Genomic DNA, 15,348 nt, shown 5'->3' with positions numbered 1-15,348 from the left:
TGCACGACGAGCAGCGTGCGTGGGCGTGACTATGCCGAATGGCGGCTGAGCATCAGCGACGGGTTCTCCCCCGCTAGTGCTGCTGCACGTGGTAGTTCTCGATCTTCTCGATAAACGTCTGTGCGTACTCTGGCGAATAGTATTCTACAATCTCCGGCGGGAAGCAGCTGTTGATGATCTGGATGGACTCGGCCAGGGAACTGCCCGGCTCAGCCTTAATGCGCTGCACCGTGGCCAGGCCGCGGTTCGCCACGAACTCGCGCTTCGCGGCCACGTCGGTGGGCAGCACCTTCGCGTACTGACCGCAGACGTACTTGAGGACGTCCTGCGGCGCATCGGGGTGCAGCAGCGGTTCTAGGGCGGGTAGGTAGACACAGTGCTGGATGATAGCCTTGAGGGCGCGCTTGCTCTTCGTCTGCAGGTCGTCGGAGCTGCTGGGGCTGAGGTACACGTCCAGCAGGCGAGGAAGCACGTTGCAGTCAGCCACCGCCTTGGCGTGATCGGCGCTATGGCGGCCGAGCTGCCCCAGTGACCACGCCGCGGCGGCACGTATGTGGTCTTCGGCCTCTTTCTCCAACGCGTCGGCCAGCGGCATGATGCCATGCGCCACAATGACGGCAAGCGCCAGTGTCTCGGAGAAGGCGGAGAGGTAGCCGAGCGTCATAATGCCCGGCAAGCGCGTGCTGCCTTTCGTCGCGGTGGTGTATTCCACCAGTGCGCCCACGCCGCCGGCGTTCACCACGAGCTGCGCCAGCTCTGGTGTGTGCTTCGCAATCTCGCGAATGCACGTCGCTGCGTTCTTCTGCACCACCTCGTCGCTGTCGGCGAGCAGCAGAAAGATCTTTGGAAAGATCTCTCCCTCGACGACCAGCTCCGCCAGCTCAACGCTGTGCTTGGCGATCTGCGCCAGGCACTGGCACACCTGCCGCTTCAGTTTCGCGTCGCTGCTGGCGATGAGCGGCGCCAGGTGGGTGATAGCGTCCTGGTCAACAATGGACTGGGCCAGCTCTGGGCTGTGCTTGGCGATATCCCCCAGCGTTGAGGCTGCCACACGCTTCAGAGACAGCTCCGGCTCCTGCACGCACAGCACCAGCGGCGGTACAGCGCCTTTGTCCACCACCTCCTGCGCGAGATCTGCGTTGTGGCGGGCGACGTAGCCTAGAGCCCACGCAACGCTCTCCTTCACGGTCGGATCGAACTCCTCCAGGCAGCCAACGAGCGCCTCCACCGCCTGGCTGTCGGCGACAGCCTGGGCAAGCTGCGGAGAGTGCCGCGCCACACTGCGCAGCACAAACGCGGCTGATTTCTTGTAGAAGCGATTCTGGTCGCCAAGCGAGTACACCAGCTGCGTCAGCACATCTCCAGAAACGACGTTCTCCGCCATCTCCTCACTAGAGTTCGCGAGGCGCCCAATCGCCAGCGCGGCGGACTGCTGCACCGACGGCACGCTGTCGAGCAGCAGTGGGCGCAGCAGCTGCATTACACCTGCATGCTGCAGTGCCTCGATGTTAGCCGGCTTGGAAGCCAACTCCGCGATCGTCTGCACGAACCTGACGCGTGCCTTCTGGTACTCGTCGAAGGTTTGCAGAATAACCCGATTCGACATGCTTTGTGTGGCGGCGAGGAGAGGAGAGGGCCACTGTGTAGCGCTGATACGTGTGCCCGTGTACTTCGTGTCTGTGTCGAGGGGCGCGTGTGGTCACGGTTATTGTGTGTGTGTGTGGGGGGGGGGGGGATCACTTCGGCAGCAATGTCAGCAGCAGCCGCAGCAGCAACAGAAGAAGGACAAGGGGGCAGAGGCAGAGAGACAACGATCTGCACGATGGCAAGCGGGGATTAGGCGGAGGAGACCAGGAGGGAAGAAGATGCGAAGTAAAGCACACAGAAAGGGGGGCAGAGAGAGAGAGAGAGACACGTGCACGCCGCATCGCGAGAGCACGCGCTGTTCCTCGATGATGGCGATGGTGCGCGCTGTCGTGACGGAGAGCGAACTGAACATGCCTTGATGCATGAGTGCTCAGGTGAGCCAAAAATCTCCATTCGTCGTCAGTGCCGCTGGTACCACACCACCGCGGCCCCAAACATAGAGGAGGGAGATAAGAGAGGGGGTGACAGGAGTAGTGCTCATGCGTTAGTGCCCCCCACCTCCCACTCTCGCTCAGCCTACAACCATGGCTGGCATGCCAATGCCACCTCACGGCGATAGTGTGACGCCTCCTCATGTGTGCGTACACACGTTCGAGGAAGAGTGCGCGCGACACCATGCGTGTGTGCGTGTCTGCCGGTGTATGTGCTGTGCGGCGTGCTGTATACGATAGTGAATGGCGAGCGGCTGAAGCAAGGCCGACAGAGACGGAGAGAGGCGCAGCGCACGCACAAACACGCGCGCATACACCGGTACTCCTTAGTAAACACGTGTGTATGTGCATTCCTGTGTCTGCGCGTGCTTCTTCTACGGTGCATGCTGCTGGCATTGCAACTGGTAAAGCAGCTCGTTCATGCGGGCCCGCTCCGCCTGATGCTGCACCGCGTTCGACAAGAGCTGCTGCTGCATCAGCTGGAAGAGTTTGTGCACTTCTGCGTTCACAAGGGCCACCGCGGACGGAGTCGACTCACGGTGGAGCAACACCGCATCCAGGTGGACCTGCATCGCCTCCCTGGCGCGCGCCTCCGACAGATCAAGACGGCGCTGCAGCTGGCGTACGGTGTCGCGCAAATGAGCAACCGAATTCTCGCCAGCCGCATCGCCCTCACCGGTACCGTTGCTGCGGCGGTCCACCCTCTCGCCCTTCGGTTCGGCGTCCCTCCGGCTCGGTGGCACCTGTGCCGGTGGTGCTGCCGCTGCCCCGCCCTTCCATGCCTCGGGTCGGGATTTGTCACGGGCGCTTTCGCAGGTGGTGGCGTTGACCGCAGCGGGTGGCGACGAGGCGGGGCGGGTAGTCGCAGGAGAAGCGGCCGCCGCAATGCGGAGCTCCTCCCTCAGCTTCTGGATGGTTTGCTCGGCTGCGTACAGTCTCCTTGTCAGCTCCCTCTTGTGCGCCTCCAGTCGCCTTACTTCAGTCTCTAGCTGACGCGCGTGAGGCGCAGCGCCCTCGGCCGAGGCAGTCGCAGGTGCCGCAGCTTTCGAAGCCGATGAGACCGCTGTAGGTCGACAGGAATGGGCACCGTTTAGTCGTGAGGCCGAAGGCGCCTGGCGCTCGTTGGTGCTCCCCTCTTTCCCACCAGCGTCTCGCATTCCCGCCGCCTTGGCTTCGAGCTCCGCATACTTGTGCGTCCACGTTTCCACTTCGCTCTCTAGTCGTCGCGATCGTTGGTGAAGACGCTGGGTAACGGCTGCGGCAACGCGCAGTTGTTGGCGCAGCTGGAGTGGCGAGAGAGACTCGAGCTCGGCATCCGTGTACGTCGGCAGCGCGGCAGCGTCGTCGGCTCTGTCGCTGTTGTCGACGCGTTGGAGGCTGTGCAGACTGCTGAAGCGCGCCGCACCAGCATTCGGAGTTGCCGCGGGCGTGGACGAGGTCAGTCGACCATGGGTGTCTCGCGCATGTTTGTGGCTAGATGAAGCGGTAGTGTGATGCGCCGTCGCCGACGATGCTCGGGTTTCCGAGGTGGCGTGCGCGGCAGGCTCGGACGACTGTAGCGAAGCCGAGGTGCGCATGTTTGCCTGCAGGTTTGCGAAGAGGGAGAGGGCGTGCTGTGCCTTGGCTGTGTAGGACGCGTCCCCGCCAGCCGCCGGCTCAACCGCGCCACCATTGCCGGAGGCGCGCATTGGGAAAGAAGAAGCGAGAAGTGCGGCCAGGCGGGTGAGGCGTTGCACAAACAGGGCAAGCCCCCCTCCTCCCCCCCCCCGAACGTCGTCTAAGGCTGTCCTCACTTTCTTGGTGTCCCTCCCTTCCCCGAGTCGGGGGATGCGCCTGCAGCAGCGAGATAGAAATTCGTTGAAAGGAATATAAGTTTAACGGTGTTGGCACGAGAGAGGCGGAGAGTGCAGTCGTTGATGTGGCGATCACGTGTGAGGGTCTCGTTGTATACCTCTTCGGGTGGGAGTATGGGTGTCTGCATCCGCTGCAGAGTGTGGCAGGCAGAGGATGATCCAAAGGATGTGAAAGCTTCTTGACAACGGAGAGCACAACGAAAAGGATCTACGATTTGCTCACACAGCCGTGGTGCATGGAGCTGCGCAAGCGCACGCGCACATGCACGTGCCGTGAAGAACGCAGACGCGCTGCACCCCCTCACACGCGCATCCCCTCCCCCTCTCTTTACTTCGCAGACGTCCGTGATCCTCCTCCATACCACTCCGCACACAGACACGCCCGCCCCCACCCCCACCCCGTGTGTGTGTGTGTGTGCGTGTGCACGTGGAGAAGCGGAAGTTGGTAGAGGCAAAAAGAAAAGTGTGCGCACATGCAGAGATGGACAAGTGCTCGCGTCGAGTCGTTCCAGGTGGTGATGGGTTGAGAGACGTGAGGGCGGAGATGAGAGACGTATCGGCAACTGTGCGAGCGCCAGACCATCAAGGTCTACACGCGCAGAGTATACCGGAGTGGGTCCATCGAGAAGCGTCGAGCCCACGTCGCTCTTCCGCCCGTTGTCTCAACGACCACTGCGTACACAGTTACAGCACCGCAAGCATTATTCGAAGATGCACCTTGACATATAGTGTATCGCGACCCTCTACCGGCCGGCGCGCTGGGCAGGCTGCCTTCAACGCCGTGGCAACCCCGCTCTTCTTCCGCATCAGACTACCGCTGCCTTCATCTCTGCGGGCATTCGTGGTGTCGCACGCGGAAGGGCAGACGTGGGCGTGCCGTACACACACACACACAAAACATACGCCAACGCAAGAACGGGCGAGGGAGGTCGCATCGGTGGAGGTCTGCGCCAGCCGCAGCAGTCCTGGTCCCCCTCCCCCTCTTCCCCCCTGCCTTGCTCTCAGCCTCGACCCTCTTCCAGAGGATGCCCTACACTTGTCGATAGATGATTGGAGAGCGAAAGGCGCGTGGCGGCGACGCCGCGGCGGACGTTGTGCTTGAGCACCGCATCGGTGCTCTTCGAACAACACCAGCTCCTAATGTTGGAGGTGCACTGCCAGTGGCTGGCGAGCCGGGCCGGCAAGATGATGCCGCCGGCGCCCGTGCCCACGCACCATCCGTCGTTGCATTGTCTCGCCCTGCAGCAGGCGCCGGCGTTGTCCACGTTGCCGCCCCGCGTGCTGGTGGCCAGGCACCTCGAGGTGCACCGGGGCGGTCGACGGCACCGCCGCCACCGCCAGCAGTGTCCTCTGCGGAGAAGCTGACCGACGTAAATGGGAAAGAGAAGAGCGAGGACGACAACGGCTCGTGCCGACCTCCGCGTACGGCGGACGCATCCGTAGATGTCGCACCACCATCACCACCAGCTGCTAGGCCGGGGCTCGGTATTGGACTGAGATCGCCCTCACTTGTGCACCACGCCTCCAACAGAGCTGGCTCGTCCTCGCCGTCGCCGGCGGCGTAGTCGTCCTCCTCGGCTTGCACGTCCTCCTCCGCTGTGGCCAGCAGCAGCGGTGGCGCCGGCACGCGTCCCTGACCCGCAACGCTACCCTCCCGCCTCGCCGCGCTGCCGCAGGTGATCGTGGAAGAATGCAACATGGCGGATGCTGCCTTGAAGAAGCGCTCTGCTGCGGTAGAGGTGCTCAGGCTCGCCTCAACGGGCGATGGGGACGTGGCGTGTGGCTTCACCGAGGGTGTGTAGGAGGCACTTTCAGTAGGCAGCATCCATAGCGGCGGCGGCGGGGTGAGCGGTCGCGCCTGCGTGACACGCCAGTGCACCAGCTCCTCGACGGACGGGCTGCAAAGCGTGCGAGACGGTGTGCTGTTATCCATGGCAACCGCGCGCGTCGCGTTAGGAGTGTGCTCGGTCTTCGGGGGTGGTGGTGTCTGCGGACGGTCGCTGTGCGCGCGATTCTCCTCCGGTGCGTAGCTGCTGTCGGAACCCACGGATAAGGGAGAGGTAGCGGTATGTGACGAGGGGAGCAGTGGTGGCGGCGCAGGCGTGGACATTGCCGTCGCTGTCACCTCTCCTGTCGCGCTGGCTTGCCCCTCTGCGCCTCCTGTAGAGACCGCCACAGCAGCCTCGGCGGCCGCAATCGTGCGCACGCACTGCAACGTTTGTTCTTCCCGATCGAGCGTGCGAAGCTGGTACACAAGCAGCTCCTCGCGCAGAGCATCGTTGCGGCTCCAACTCTCCTCGAGCTTGGTGTGCAGCTCCTCCAGAAGCTGCTGAAGCACCTGCAAGTGCATCCGCGCCATCGGTGGCAACGTCGCCAGGGGCAGTAGTGGAGGCGGTGCGGCCTCCGGCATCGCGACAGCGGTCGCGGGTCGCGCTGCCATGGCGAGCTGTTCGTCTGAGTCAGAGGCAGCAGCGAGAGTGGTCGTGGATGTGGTGGTGGGAGAGTCTGGTGAGGGAACAGTAGACTCCGCCAGCATCGCATTTTCGCCGTCCTCGTTCTGTGACGACGCAGTGGATGAAGACGAGCCCGGCTGTGACGCAGACCTCACAAGCGCGTCCACACTCACCCGCTCCAGACGGCTGATCGCCTGCTGCAGCGCGGCAGCTAGCACGCTGTTGCGTTCCTGCAGGATCTTCAGCTGCTCCTGCTGGGCCTCGGATGCCAGACGTTGCGCCTGCCGCTCACGCACCAACGCGTCGGCTCGGTCTTGCAAGTAGCGCTGGACCGTGTAGGCGTCCAGCGAGGCAGCGCGGGCGGCACCATCTGCGTTGCTTGTCGGCGTAGAAGCAACGGTCACTGGAGCCGTGTCCGCCACAGTGCCGTCCGCGCTTGTGCTCCCGGTGGGAAGCAGCCACGTACGCACAGTTCCGTCGGTGGCTACCGACCACGCGCGCTGCATGCAAACCTGATTCATAGGTTTCACAAAGAGTGTGAAGCCACAGCCGCGACGCCACGGAGCCGACGACGTCGACAGAGCACAGCGGTGGCGGGTGGCACGCAGGAGGTCGATGGCGTCACGCACCATCACCACCACGTTCGCAGGATCGCCGCCGCTCATCGAGTCCTCCTCATGGCCCCTCCCACTCTCCAGTAGGCCGGGTGGTGGGTAGCTGACGGGCAGTACCTCCGCCACGTTGAACGTCTCTGCACTCCACGCCACCACGCTGCCATCCGCTTGGCTCGCCCATACCAGCGCCTGCCCAGGTGAACCGGGCGACGGCATGCTCGTCAGACTGTGCACCGGTGCCGCAGAGGCGGAGCGCAGGCAGCGTAGAAACTGACCTGTGTGTGCCCTCCAAACGAGAAGACGGCCGTCCGCGGTGCCAGCCCACAGTTGCCCCGCCGGCGCAGTGCTGCCCGTGACGCAGAGGGCGGTGACGGCCACATCCACATGTGCAGCGTCGGCGGAGGCAGCGCCCGCCTCACCACCCCTCTGCCGCAAGAGTGCCACGGGCACCCGATACGCACGCAGCACCTCCCACCCCCTGCAGAGCCGGGGTTGCGCGCTGTCTGGAACGGGTGCCCCTTCCTCCAAACTCATCGAGGTGCCTTTGTTTGCCGCCAGCGCGGTGGCGTTCAGGTTGGCAGCAGGGGCGCTGTCACAAGCAGCAGAGGTTGTGAAGCGGTAGAGAAACACGACGGCGCTCCCTTGCGCATCCGTCTCCCCGTCTTCGGGGCTTGGGGCACCGGGCGCAGAGAGGTGCGGCTGCACAAAGCAGTGGGTCGATAACACGCAGCATGGGGAGGCGGACGGGTGTGAGAGAGCGGCGGCCGTCATCACCACCGGCGGGAACGACGACGGCGGCCGTGCCTCCCCGGCATCCTGAACCCTCGTGTTGGCCAGAAAACGCTCAGGCGGCGACAGAGAAGCGTATCTGGAGTCCAGCAGCAGTACCGAGAGCCGCGTGCCTGCCTCACCCCCTCGACCGGCGCCCTCGCCCGCCTCAGCCATCTGCAGGCACCACAGCGCCACTACGCCGTCGGCGTCCAACGAGAGCAACGCGTTTACGAAGGTGCCGGGTGCCGTCGACGCTGGCTCTACTGCCGAGGCCGGCGCACGCAGCGGCAGACAACTCAGCAGCGGGGCTTCGTGGAACACGCACGTGGTGAACGGCAGCTCCACCAGCGACTCCCCGACCAGAACGTAGAAGCTAATGAGCCCGCTGAGCTGACCAGCCACTACCACTGCGCCGAGCGGCTCGACCGCTGCGTCGTCAGCTGCTGACGCCCACGCCAAGCACGACACCTCGCCACCATCGCGCAGTTGCTGCTGATGGCGAATGGCGCCAGTCTGCTGCTCGCGTACCCGCAGCCACCCACCCGACTCCGCGGTCACCACGACATGGCCGCGCCCTGGTGCAGCTGAGTAAAGGGCGGCCACAACTGGGTTGGGGCACACAAAAACGCCGGTGTCAACGACTTCGCTCTGCGGACCCAGAGCGCTGCGCACGCGAGGTGCCCGGCGACCTCCGTGGCCGGCCGTCGATGCCCAGCGGGCTGCTGCTGGCTCCAGTAAATCGAGAGGCATGCGCGACGCATCGTCTAGTGGTGCGGACGAGGAGGCGGCCGCATCCGTGTGTGCAACCACAGGTGAGGCGTAGGGCGATCGGGCGTAGGATGGAGACACACGACGTAGCAGTGGTGGTTGTTGCGAGGGAACGGGGCCTCTTGGCCTACCCGTGGACGCACGGGCTGACACGTGAGCAGTGCGATGCACAAGAAAGCTAGACGGCATTCCGAGGGACGAGGATGTGGGGGTGCCGCCATTGGTGGTGGCGGTGGCCGTGCACTTGGTACGTGCTGGGGAGCCGCGTTCCACCGATCCTTCCATCCTCTCCACCCCACGCCCAAAGACGCCTTTTTCGCTCCCTTTGAAATCGAGCTCTTTTTTTTGGGGTTTGCCTCTATGTCTATGCGTGCGTGTGTGCCTGTGTGTGTGTGTGTGTGCCTGTGTGTGTGTGTGTGTGCCTGTGTGTGTGTGTGTGTGTGTGTGTGTGTGTGTGTGTGTGTGTGAGCGCATTCGATCCGCGCTCTTGTTTCGCTGAGTGAGGGGCGACCTCACATCTCTAAATGCTTATACGTACGTGCCTGTGTCCCCTTTTTAAGCGTGGTGGGAGAGCACCCCTGTGAATCTCAGGAGGAGAACGGAGGAGGGTTGTCAAGCTGGCCACATCAATACTGCAGACAGACACACAGAGACACCTGCACCGGTTCTTTCGGCAATTGCAGGGGAGAGAGTGCACCAGCACACGCTCGCTCGCAGTACAACGAAAATAAAGCGGGGCAGAAAAACGGGGCCGCCAAGCAGCGTGGCACATGGTCAAAAACTGCGGCGAAGCAGAGGACGCCACACACACACACACACGAAACAAAACAAAGCGCGAGAGAGGAAAGGAGAACGAGAGGGACGGAGTAAAGTGCAAGAGAGATGCATCAGGCGCGAACAACAGAAAACAAAAATGAGAAAACCCCCCCAAACGGCCTCAAGCCCGCGAGGATGAGCAAAGAGAAGGCAAAGTGCCGACCCATAAGCGGTTGAGAGGGTATAGAGTGCAGTGACAGGTCGTCAATTCACATGGATGCTGCGAGCGACCACCCATCGCCTTCTCCGTGTAAGAGTCGTGGTCTTCTGCTTTCCATCGTACAAACGGAGGGAAGGGAGACGTTGAGGGGGTAGACTTACTAAAATCAACGTCCTTCTTATGTGTTCAGGGTACACGCGCGTCAGCATCTGCATTATCTTCTACTTGATTGCGTTAGAGTAGGGTCTGTGTGTTTATCTTCGAGTAATTGCGCTTGTTATTTTCGTCAATCCTTGTTGAAATGTTTCTTTTTCGACCTGTATTGGTCTGTCTAAGCCATCCGTGCCTGATCGGGAGTCTCATCACGGGGCGAAGGGGGGGGGGGGCGGGGGTTCGGCCAGCGACGGAGCACGTATGCTCTGTGCAAGCGAATGAACCGTGTTGGTCGATGTGCTCGAGTGAACACGTGTGCAGGGGCATTGCCCTCACCGAGTGTCATAGAGTGCACGCGCACTTCAGCACGGGAAAGGCAGAAAACACAAAGAAAAAAAAGAGACAAACGAAGAGAGGGAGAGGTGTGCACCACGCGTCTCCGAGGCATCGACAACGACAACGACCACAAAAAAGAAAATCCCACCGGAACATGTGCGCGATGTTACTTATGTATATATATATATATGGTTTTTGTTTTTTGGTTTTTGTTTTTTGGTTTTTGTTTGTTTTTCTGTGTGGGGGAGGGAGGGGGAAGTGTGTGTGTGTGTGTGGGGGGGGGGGGGTTCTCTCTCTCTCTCATCTCCTCTTCCTCCCCTCTCCCCGTGTACGGCAGTTGGCACGGCGGTTCGCATGGGGAAAGGGGGGACGGCGAAGGGGGCAGGGGGCCACGTGTGCGAGCAGCAATGTGCAAAACGGGCCGGCACGAAGACGCAGCCGATGAGAATGAGCAGCAGCAGGAGGTAGCGGAGGAACAACAAAAAAAAAGAAAAACGTGTAGACGTGGAATAAACGTCATCATGTGCAATAACGGTACCCATGACGGTGGAAAAAAAGGGGGAAACGAGGAGGAGGGAAAGTCGGGGGGAGTGGGAGAGGTGGGGGTCGAACCGTTTCGAGCGATACTTAAACGGGCAGTGAGGATGTCTAACGCACCAAACAGCAAAAAAATGAAAACATAAGAAGAGCGACAAGGACTAAAGAAAACCATGGTAGTAAGACAGAGATGGATAAAGAAAAAATGTCACACACACACACACACATATATATATATATATATTGCATGTGTGTGCATATCCATGTATGTATATGTGTATATCCATTTATTCCTACCCAGATATGCATATACATATATATATATACATACACATATGCATAGACCATTCTCTCTCTTTTTTCTCGTGTCTGTTATCCCTTCCTTCTTTCGCTTCCCTGCTCCGCCACGCATAGACGCGCGTGCACACCCGCGCAGAGATGCACACATGCACACGTGCGTATGACCGGAACCACGGCGTGGTGGCGCAGGGAAGGCCAAACAACTTTCAGCACACAGCATACCAATATGAAAAAAAAAAGAAGGGATAAGGTGGTGGAGGATAAGGAGTCATAAACTTCGGAAGAAAACTCCAAGGATGGGAGGAGTAAGCGAAGAAACAGAGACAGACAGAGATGGACTTCTGTCTACCACGTGGTGTCGCGCCAAGGCGCAGCTACTTTGAGAGCGGCTGCCGCTGGAGCTGCTGCTGCATGTAGCGGCGCGCAGCAGACGGGTGGCCGTACAAAACGCCGCCTGCGCTCTTGCCCACCGAGTCGAAGGGCACGGTGACGAACCGAGGTGGTTCATACGGGAAGTGGCGGAAATGCTTCGCCGCCGTTGAAGTCGATGTCTCGCCCGTTGATGCGGTTGAAGCGCGTGCGGACGCGCACGCCTTGTCGTACGCCTCGCGAGGCTCTGCATCCTGGTAGACACGGCATGGTACGGTACGCGGCTCCCCTTGCTGGCGCGACTGCGGGTAGGAATGATGGTGCACCGCACCGCCCGCGTGGGGCGGGACTGGACGCTTCGCCTTGATTTTCCCCTCGATCTTCGCCGCGAACTGGCACCCCACCAGTGCGGGGCGCAGGCGGTCCTCCACACGCTTGAACTCCATCGGGTTCGTCACAACGCCGATCAGCGCCTGCACCACAAAGTTCCCGTACAGGTCGCCCACCACCTCCTTCAGGGCGGCCGGGTTGAAAACCAGCTCGTCCAGAAAAAGGCGCCGCACCGCCGGGACCTCGCCACAGCACCGCAGGACAACCTCCAGCACGTTGCTGGAGTGCTTGTTGCAGCTCATCTGCAATATGTTGCCGGTGAAGTGGGCCACCACGTACTGCGCGGCCGTCGCGCGATCGCTGTGCTCGATCGCGCACTGCACCATGTAGTTCGCAAACGCATCCATCGACAGCGCAGCCAACTTCGGCAGCAGCTCACGCACCAGCTCCGCCTTCTGCGCCGCGTCGCACAGTTCGAACACGCGCATCAGCGAGATGCACCCCTGCTGCGTCGCCGCAAGGTACCCCGCGTTGTCCGCAAGCACGTGCACAAGCGCAGACAGGTCCACCTCGCGCCGCTCGAACAGCGACTGCAGTGTGCGCCGCGTGTACTGCGACGCAGTGCACATGTTCAGCACAACCGACGCGTGCATCGCGCCAATCAGCGCATCCGTCTGCTCCGCGGTGCACGCCTCCACCAGCGTCCGCAGCACGTGGCACCCGTGCACGTCCACCGCCACGTCGCGCAGCCGTGGGCACAGCTCCGTCACCACAGAGTCCAGCACCTCCGACCGCTGCGTCCGCAGCGCCGCCTGCAGCAGTGCCTTGCCCTGCGGCGTGCACGCAACGTCCGCCACGTGCCCCTCGCACGTCGCCCTGAACGCCTCCACCAGCGCGGCAGCAGGCATCGCCGAAAGCCTGCGCGGCCCGCACACCGGCGCCGCCACGTGCACCGCCGGCGCCATCGTGGTGGCCACCGTCGCAGGCGCCACGTCAGAGCAGCCGCGCTCCGCCTCGCAGTCCAGCGACGGCACCGGCACCGCGCTCTCCGTCGGCAGTCCAGCACCACGCGCGCACGGCACGGCAGCAGCAGCAGGGGAGGCCTGCTCCAGCGGCCCCGCAGTGCCGCAGCTCGCGGGCGCGGGCACAGCAGCCGGCAAGGCGCGCGGCGGCCGCACAAACGTCGCAGCGGCAGCAGACCGGCCAGCGTTGCGGTGCAGCGGCGGTGCCACATCTGTCGACATCGCCATGGAGCGACGCTCAGTGACGGCCGGAAAGTACCTCGGATGGAACCGCTCGGCGGACGAAGACATGACGTGGTACGACAAGGGAGACGAGGGAAATACGTGAGCCTCAAGCAGGCGGGGCGATCGTCAACTGCGATGAGAAGAGACACCAAGCAAAAGAGAACGCACGCAGGTGATGCGGTGGTTGGCGACGGCTACCGGGAAAAGGAAGAGAGGAGCGTGCGGTACAGAGTTCCCGTCGATGAAGACGGCAGTGATACTGGCGAAGGGGTACAGAGGATGGGGAGAGGGGGGAAGCTGGAAGAGCGGTATTTAAGCGATCTAGAAGGTTAACAAGAAAGGGTAGAAGTAAGCGAAGAAATATACAAAGCAAGTGGAGCTGTCGGGGGGGGGGGGGGGGGCAGTGCTGCAGCGGAGGCGGCAGGATCGTGGAGATGAAGCGAGGCCCACGAACTGACGACCGCCTGCCTGCGAGAGAGCGTGCGCTGGAGCGGCAACCTCCGTGCGTACAGGAGAAAGGGAGAAGAAGTATAAAAGAAAAATAAGAAGGCATGCACCAGTGTGCCTGTGCGTGCGGGACAGTTTATGTTGGAAAGGTGGAGACAGAGACGGACAGAGAGGCGGTGGGTGAGGATGAAGGGGAATCTCTCAAGCGAAAAGAATACAGCCGAAGAGAGCGATTACTTCTAAAAGGGGCCACAACAACAAGAGACTCGCACACGTCGTGGGTAGAGATTGGGAAAGTGGAGGGAAGAGATGTGCGCACACGCACTCATACACACATAGCGAAGCTGAAGAAGGGGGTGAAACGGTACAATGCCCAAACAACGAGAGAGAAAGAGAGGGGGGCGGTGGCACATAAGGGGGATAGGGGGAAAAGAGAGGCCTCGATTGGTATGATGAGGATGGGAGAGAGGATTATGGAGATGGCGCGCTTCGATCTCGCGGAGAGATTACGGTGCGGTGTGGGCAGGGTGGGATGACAAAAAAAAAAGAGGAGAGCGAGAGAGTTTCGCATGTCGTGTTTCGGTGTTTAGTTGGCAGTCATGCCATACATGAGTGTGCGGGTGTGCAGTAAATTCGTTGGTTTTGTGAGAGGGTGAGACGAGGGACACAAGGTCGTGGAGTAAGAGGTATGCAAGTGGCATGGAGAGGAAGGGAGAGAGGCGGGAGTGGCGATGGCATGATGGAGAGAGAGAGACGCAGGAGTCACGGCTACCATTAGAGACACATCACCGTGGACGACTCTTGTCGTGCGCAGTGACGCGTCTCACGACCGTCAATGACGGTGCGCGGAGCACACAGCTGCATGCATGCACAAGCGTGAGCGTGAGCACCACTGTGCGCCTGTGTAAACGCCGGTCTTCTTTGTTTCTCGCCTTCCCGAGGCGTGCAGGGGCGCAGGCAGCACCGCCAGCCGTCGCACGCCGCTGAAGGTCTTGTAGGGGTCCAGGACAAGCAGCAAGGGGGATGACGGCTGGGGAGGGGCTGCAGCGCCTTCCATGGCGAGCCCTGCTGGAAGCATACTGGTCATGGCGCTGCACATGCCAAGTACACCAGCAACGGGAGGCGGGGAAGTACGCAGTGGTGCCCCACATCGCGCCACTTTTCTCGCAGCTCACAGCTCAGTGCAGTGACTGAGAATCGATGCGCGGAGGCTAACTCGCTCACAAACACGCACCAGCTGCTCGCCGCCGCAGCCTTCGTTGATCTTCTCTTTGTGCGCAAAGCCGAACCCGTCAAGCACATCCCGCCTCTCATGCGCGCAGTGGGTCGCCTGCGTGCGCCCCCTTCCCACTCACACCCACCCACCCACCGATTTGGGTGCCAAGAAGGCGAGGCAAAGCCGCCTAGCGTGCATATCGGTGAGTACGTGTTCATGCGCAGGGGATGGATGGAAGGACGGCACTCCCCAACTCACCTGCGCGTTGCACCGACACACACACACACACGCATGCATGCACATATATATATATATATGCATGCGCACAAACGCACTGGCCAACATCCAAGCCAGTCGCGCGCCGTAGTGATAGAAGTGAAACAGCAGGCGGGAAGATGCTTACGTTTGGCGGACCGCCGAGCAGCGGGTAGTCTGCCCGAGCAGACGCATGAATAGAAAAACCCGGTGCAAGTGAGAAAGAGACATGAGAGGAGGAGGGATGCGGAAGGAGGCGAGCGCTTCCGAGCACGCACACACACAGACACACTAGGCTGACGCTGAGGGGAAGTGGAGAAAGCAGGAAACTCTCTCGAGGAGAGAGGGGCGGCTGAGGTGAAAAAGCAGCTCGTTCAAGCACGGAAAACGGCGTACCGGTGGCACGCCGTCACTGCAGCTCAGAACGGCCTCCAGCACCTTGCTGGGGTGCTTCCTGCACTTCAACTCAAGAAATCCTTCCAGCAGGGTGCACCACAGAACACGTTGACCGCGCGCCGTGGGATACGCTGGCCGCCCCACTGAACCCCTGCCTGTTCCTCTTTGGTCTTGTGTGGCTGGTCACCTGTCCCCCACACCCCTCTTTCCAAGTCGCCAAGGCGAACAGTCCTGTCACCCCCTCCCTTT

The 15,348-nt window shown here is 61.5% G+C and overlaps 5 protein-coding genes across 5 annotated transcripts; all 5 read right to left on the bottom strand.

Annotated features, from left to right (window-relative positions):
• Positions 1–73: 73 nt before the first annotated feature.
• LMJF_20_1400 (putative axoneme central apparatus protein) lies at positions 74–1,606 on the bottom strand (the record flags this gene model as incomplete). Its single annotated transcript, XM_001682842.1, has 1 exon — positions 74–1,606. One exon carries the CDS (start codon positions 1,604–1,606, stop codon positions 74–76), a length of 1,533 nt encoding a protein of 510 aa, XP_001682894.1.
• Positions 1,607–2,452: 846 nt separating this feature from the next.
• LMJF_20_1390 (conserved hypothetical protein) lies at positions 2,453–3,766 on the bottom strand (the record flags this gene model as incomplete). Its single annotated transcript, XM_001682841.1, has 1 exon — positions 2,453–3,766. The coding sequence occupies one exon, from the start codon at positions 3,764–3,766 to the stop codon at positions 2,453–2,455; it is 1,314 nt and encodes a 437-aa protein (XP_001682893.1).
• A 1,195-nt stretch (positions 3,767–4,961) lies between these two features.
• LMJF_20_1380 (conserved hypothetical protein) lies at positions 4,962–8,726 on the bottom strand (the record flags this gene model as incomplete). The annotated part of the gene is made up of 1 exon (XM_001682840.1): positions 4,962–8,726. The coding sequence occupies one exon, from the start codon at positions 8,724–8,726 to the stop codon at positions 4,962–4,964; it is 3,765 nt and encodes a 1,254-aa protein (XP_001682892.1).
• A 331-nt stretch (positions 8,727–9,057) lies between these two features.
• On the bottom strand, positions 9,058–9,309 carry LMJF_20_1375 (hypothetical protein; the record flags this gene model as incomplete). Its single annotated transcript, XM_001682839.1, has 1 exon — positions 9,058–9,309. One exon carries the CDS (start codon positions 9,307–9,309, stop codon positions 9,058–9,060), a length of 252 nt encoding a protein of 83 aa, XP_001682891.1.
• A 1,904-nt stretch (positions 9,310–11,213) lies between these two features.
• Positions 11,214–12,503, bottom strand: PUF9B (putative RNA-binding regulatory protein; the record flags this gene model as incomplete). Its single annotated transcript, XM_001682838.1, has 1 exon — positions 11,214–12,503. The coding sequence occupies one exon, from the start codon at positions 12,501–12,503 to the stop codon at positions 11,214–11,216; it is 1,290 nt and encodes a 429-aa protein (XP_001682890.1).
• Positions 12,504–15,348: the final 2,845 nt, after the last annotated feature.

Source organism: Leishmania major, chromosome 20 (genome assembly GCF_000002725.2).
Source record: "Leishmania major strain Friedlin complete genome, chromosome 20".
NCBI classification, from domain to species: Eukaryota; Euglenozoa; class Kinetoplastea; order Trypanosomatida; family Trypanosomatidae; genus Leishmania; species Leishmania major.
Note: the sequence above shows the minus strand (reverse complement) of the source record. Positions and strands in the feature narration are given on the sequence as shown.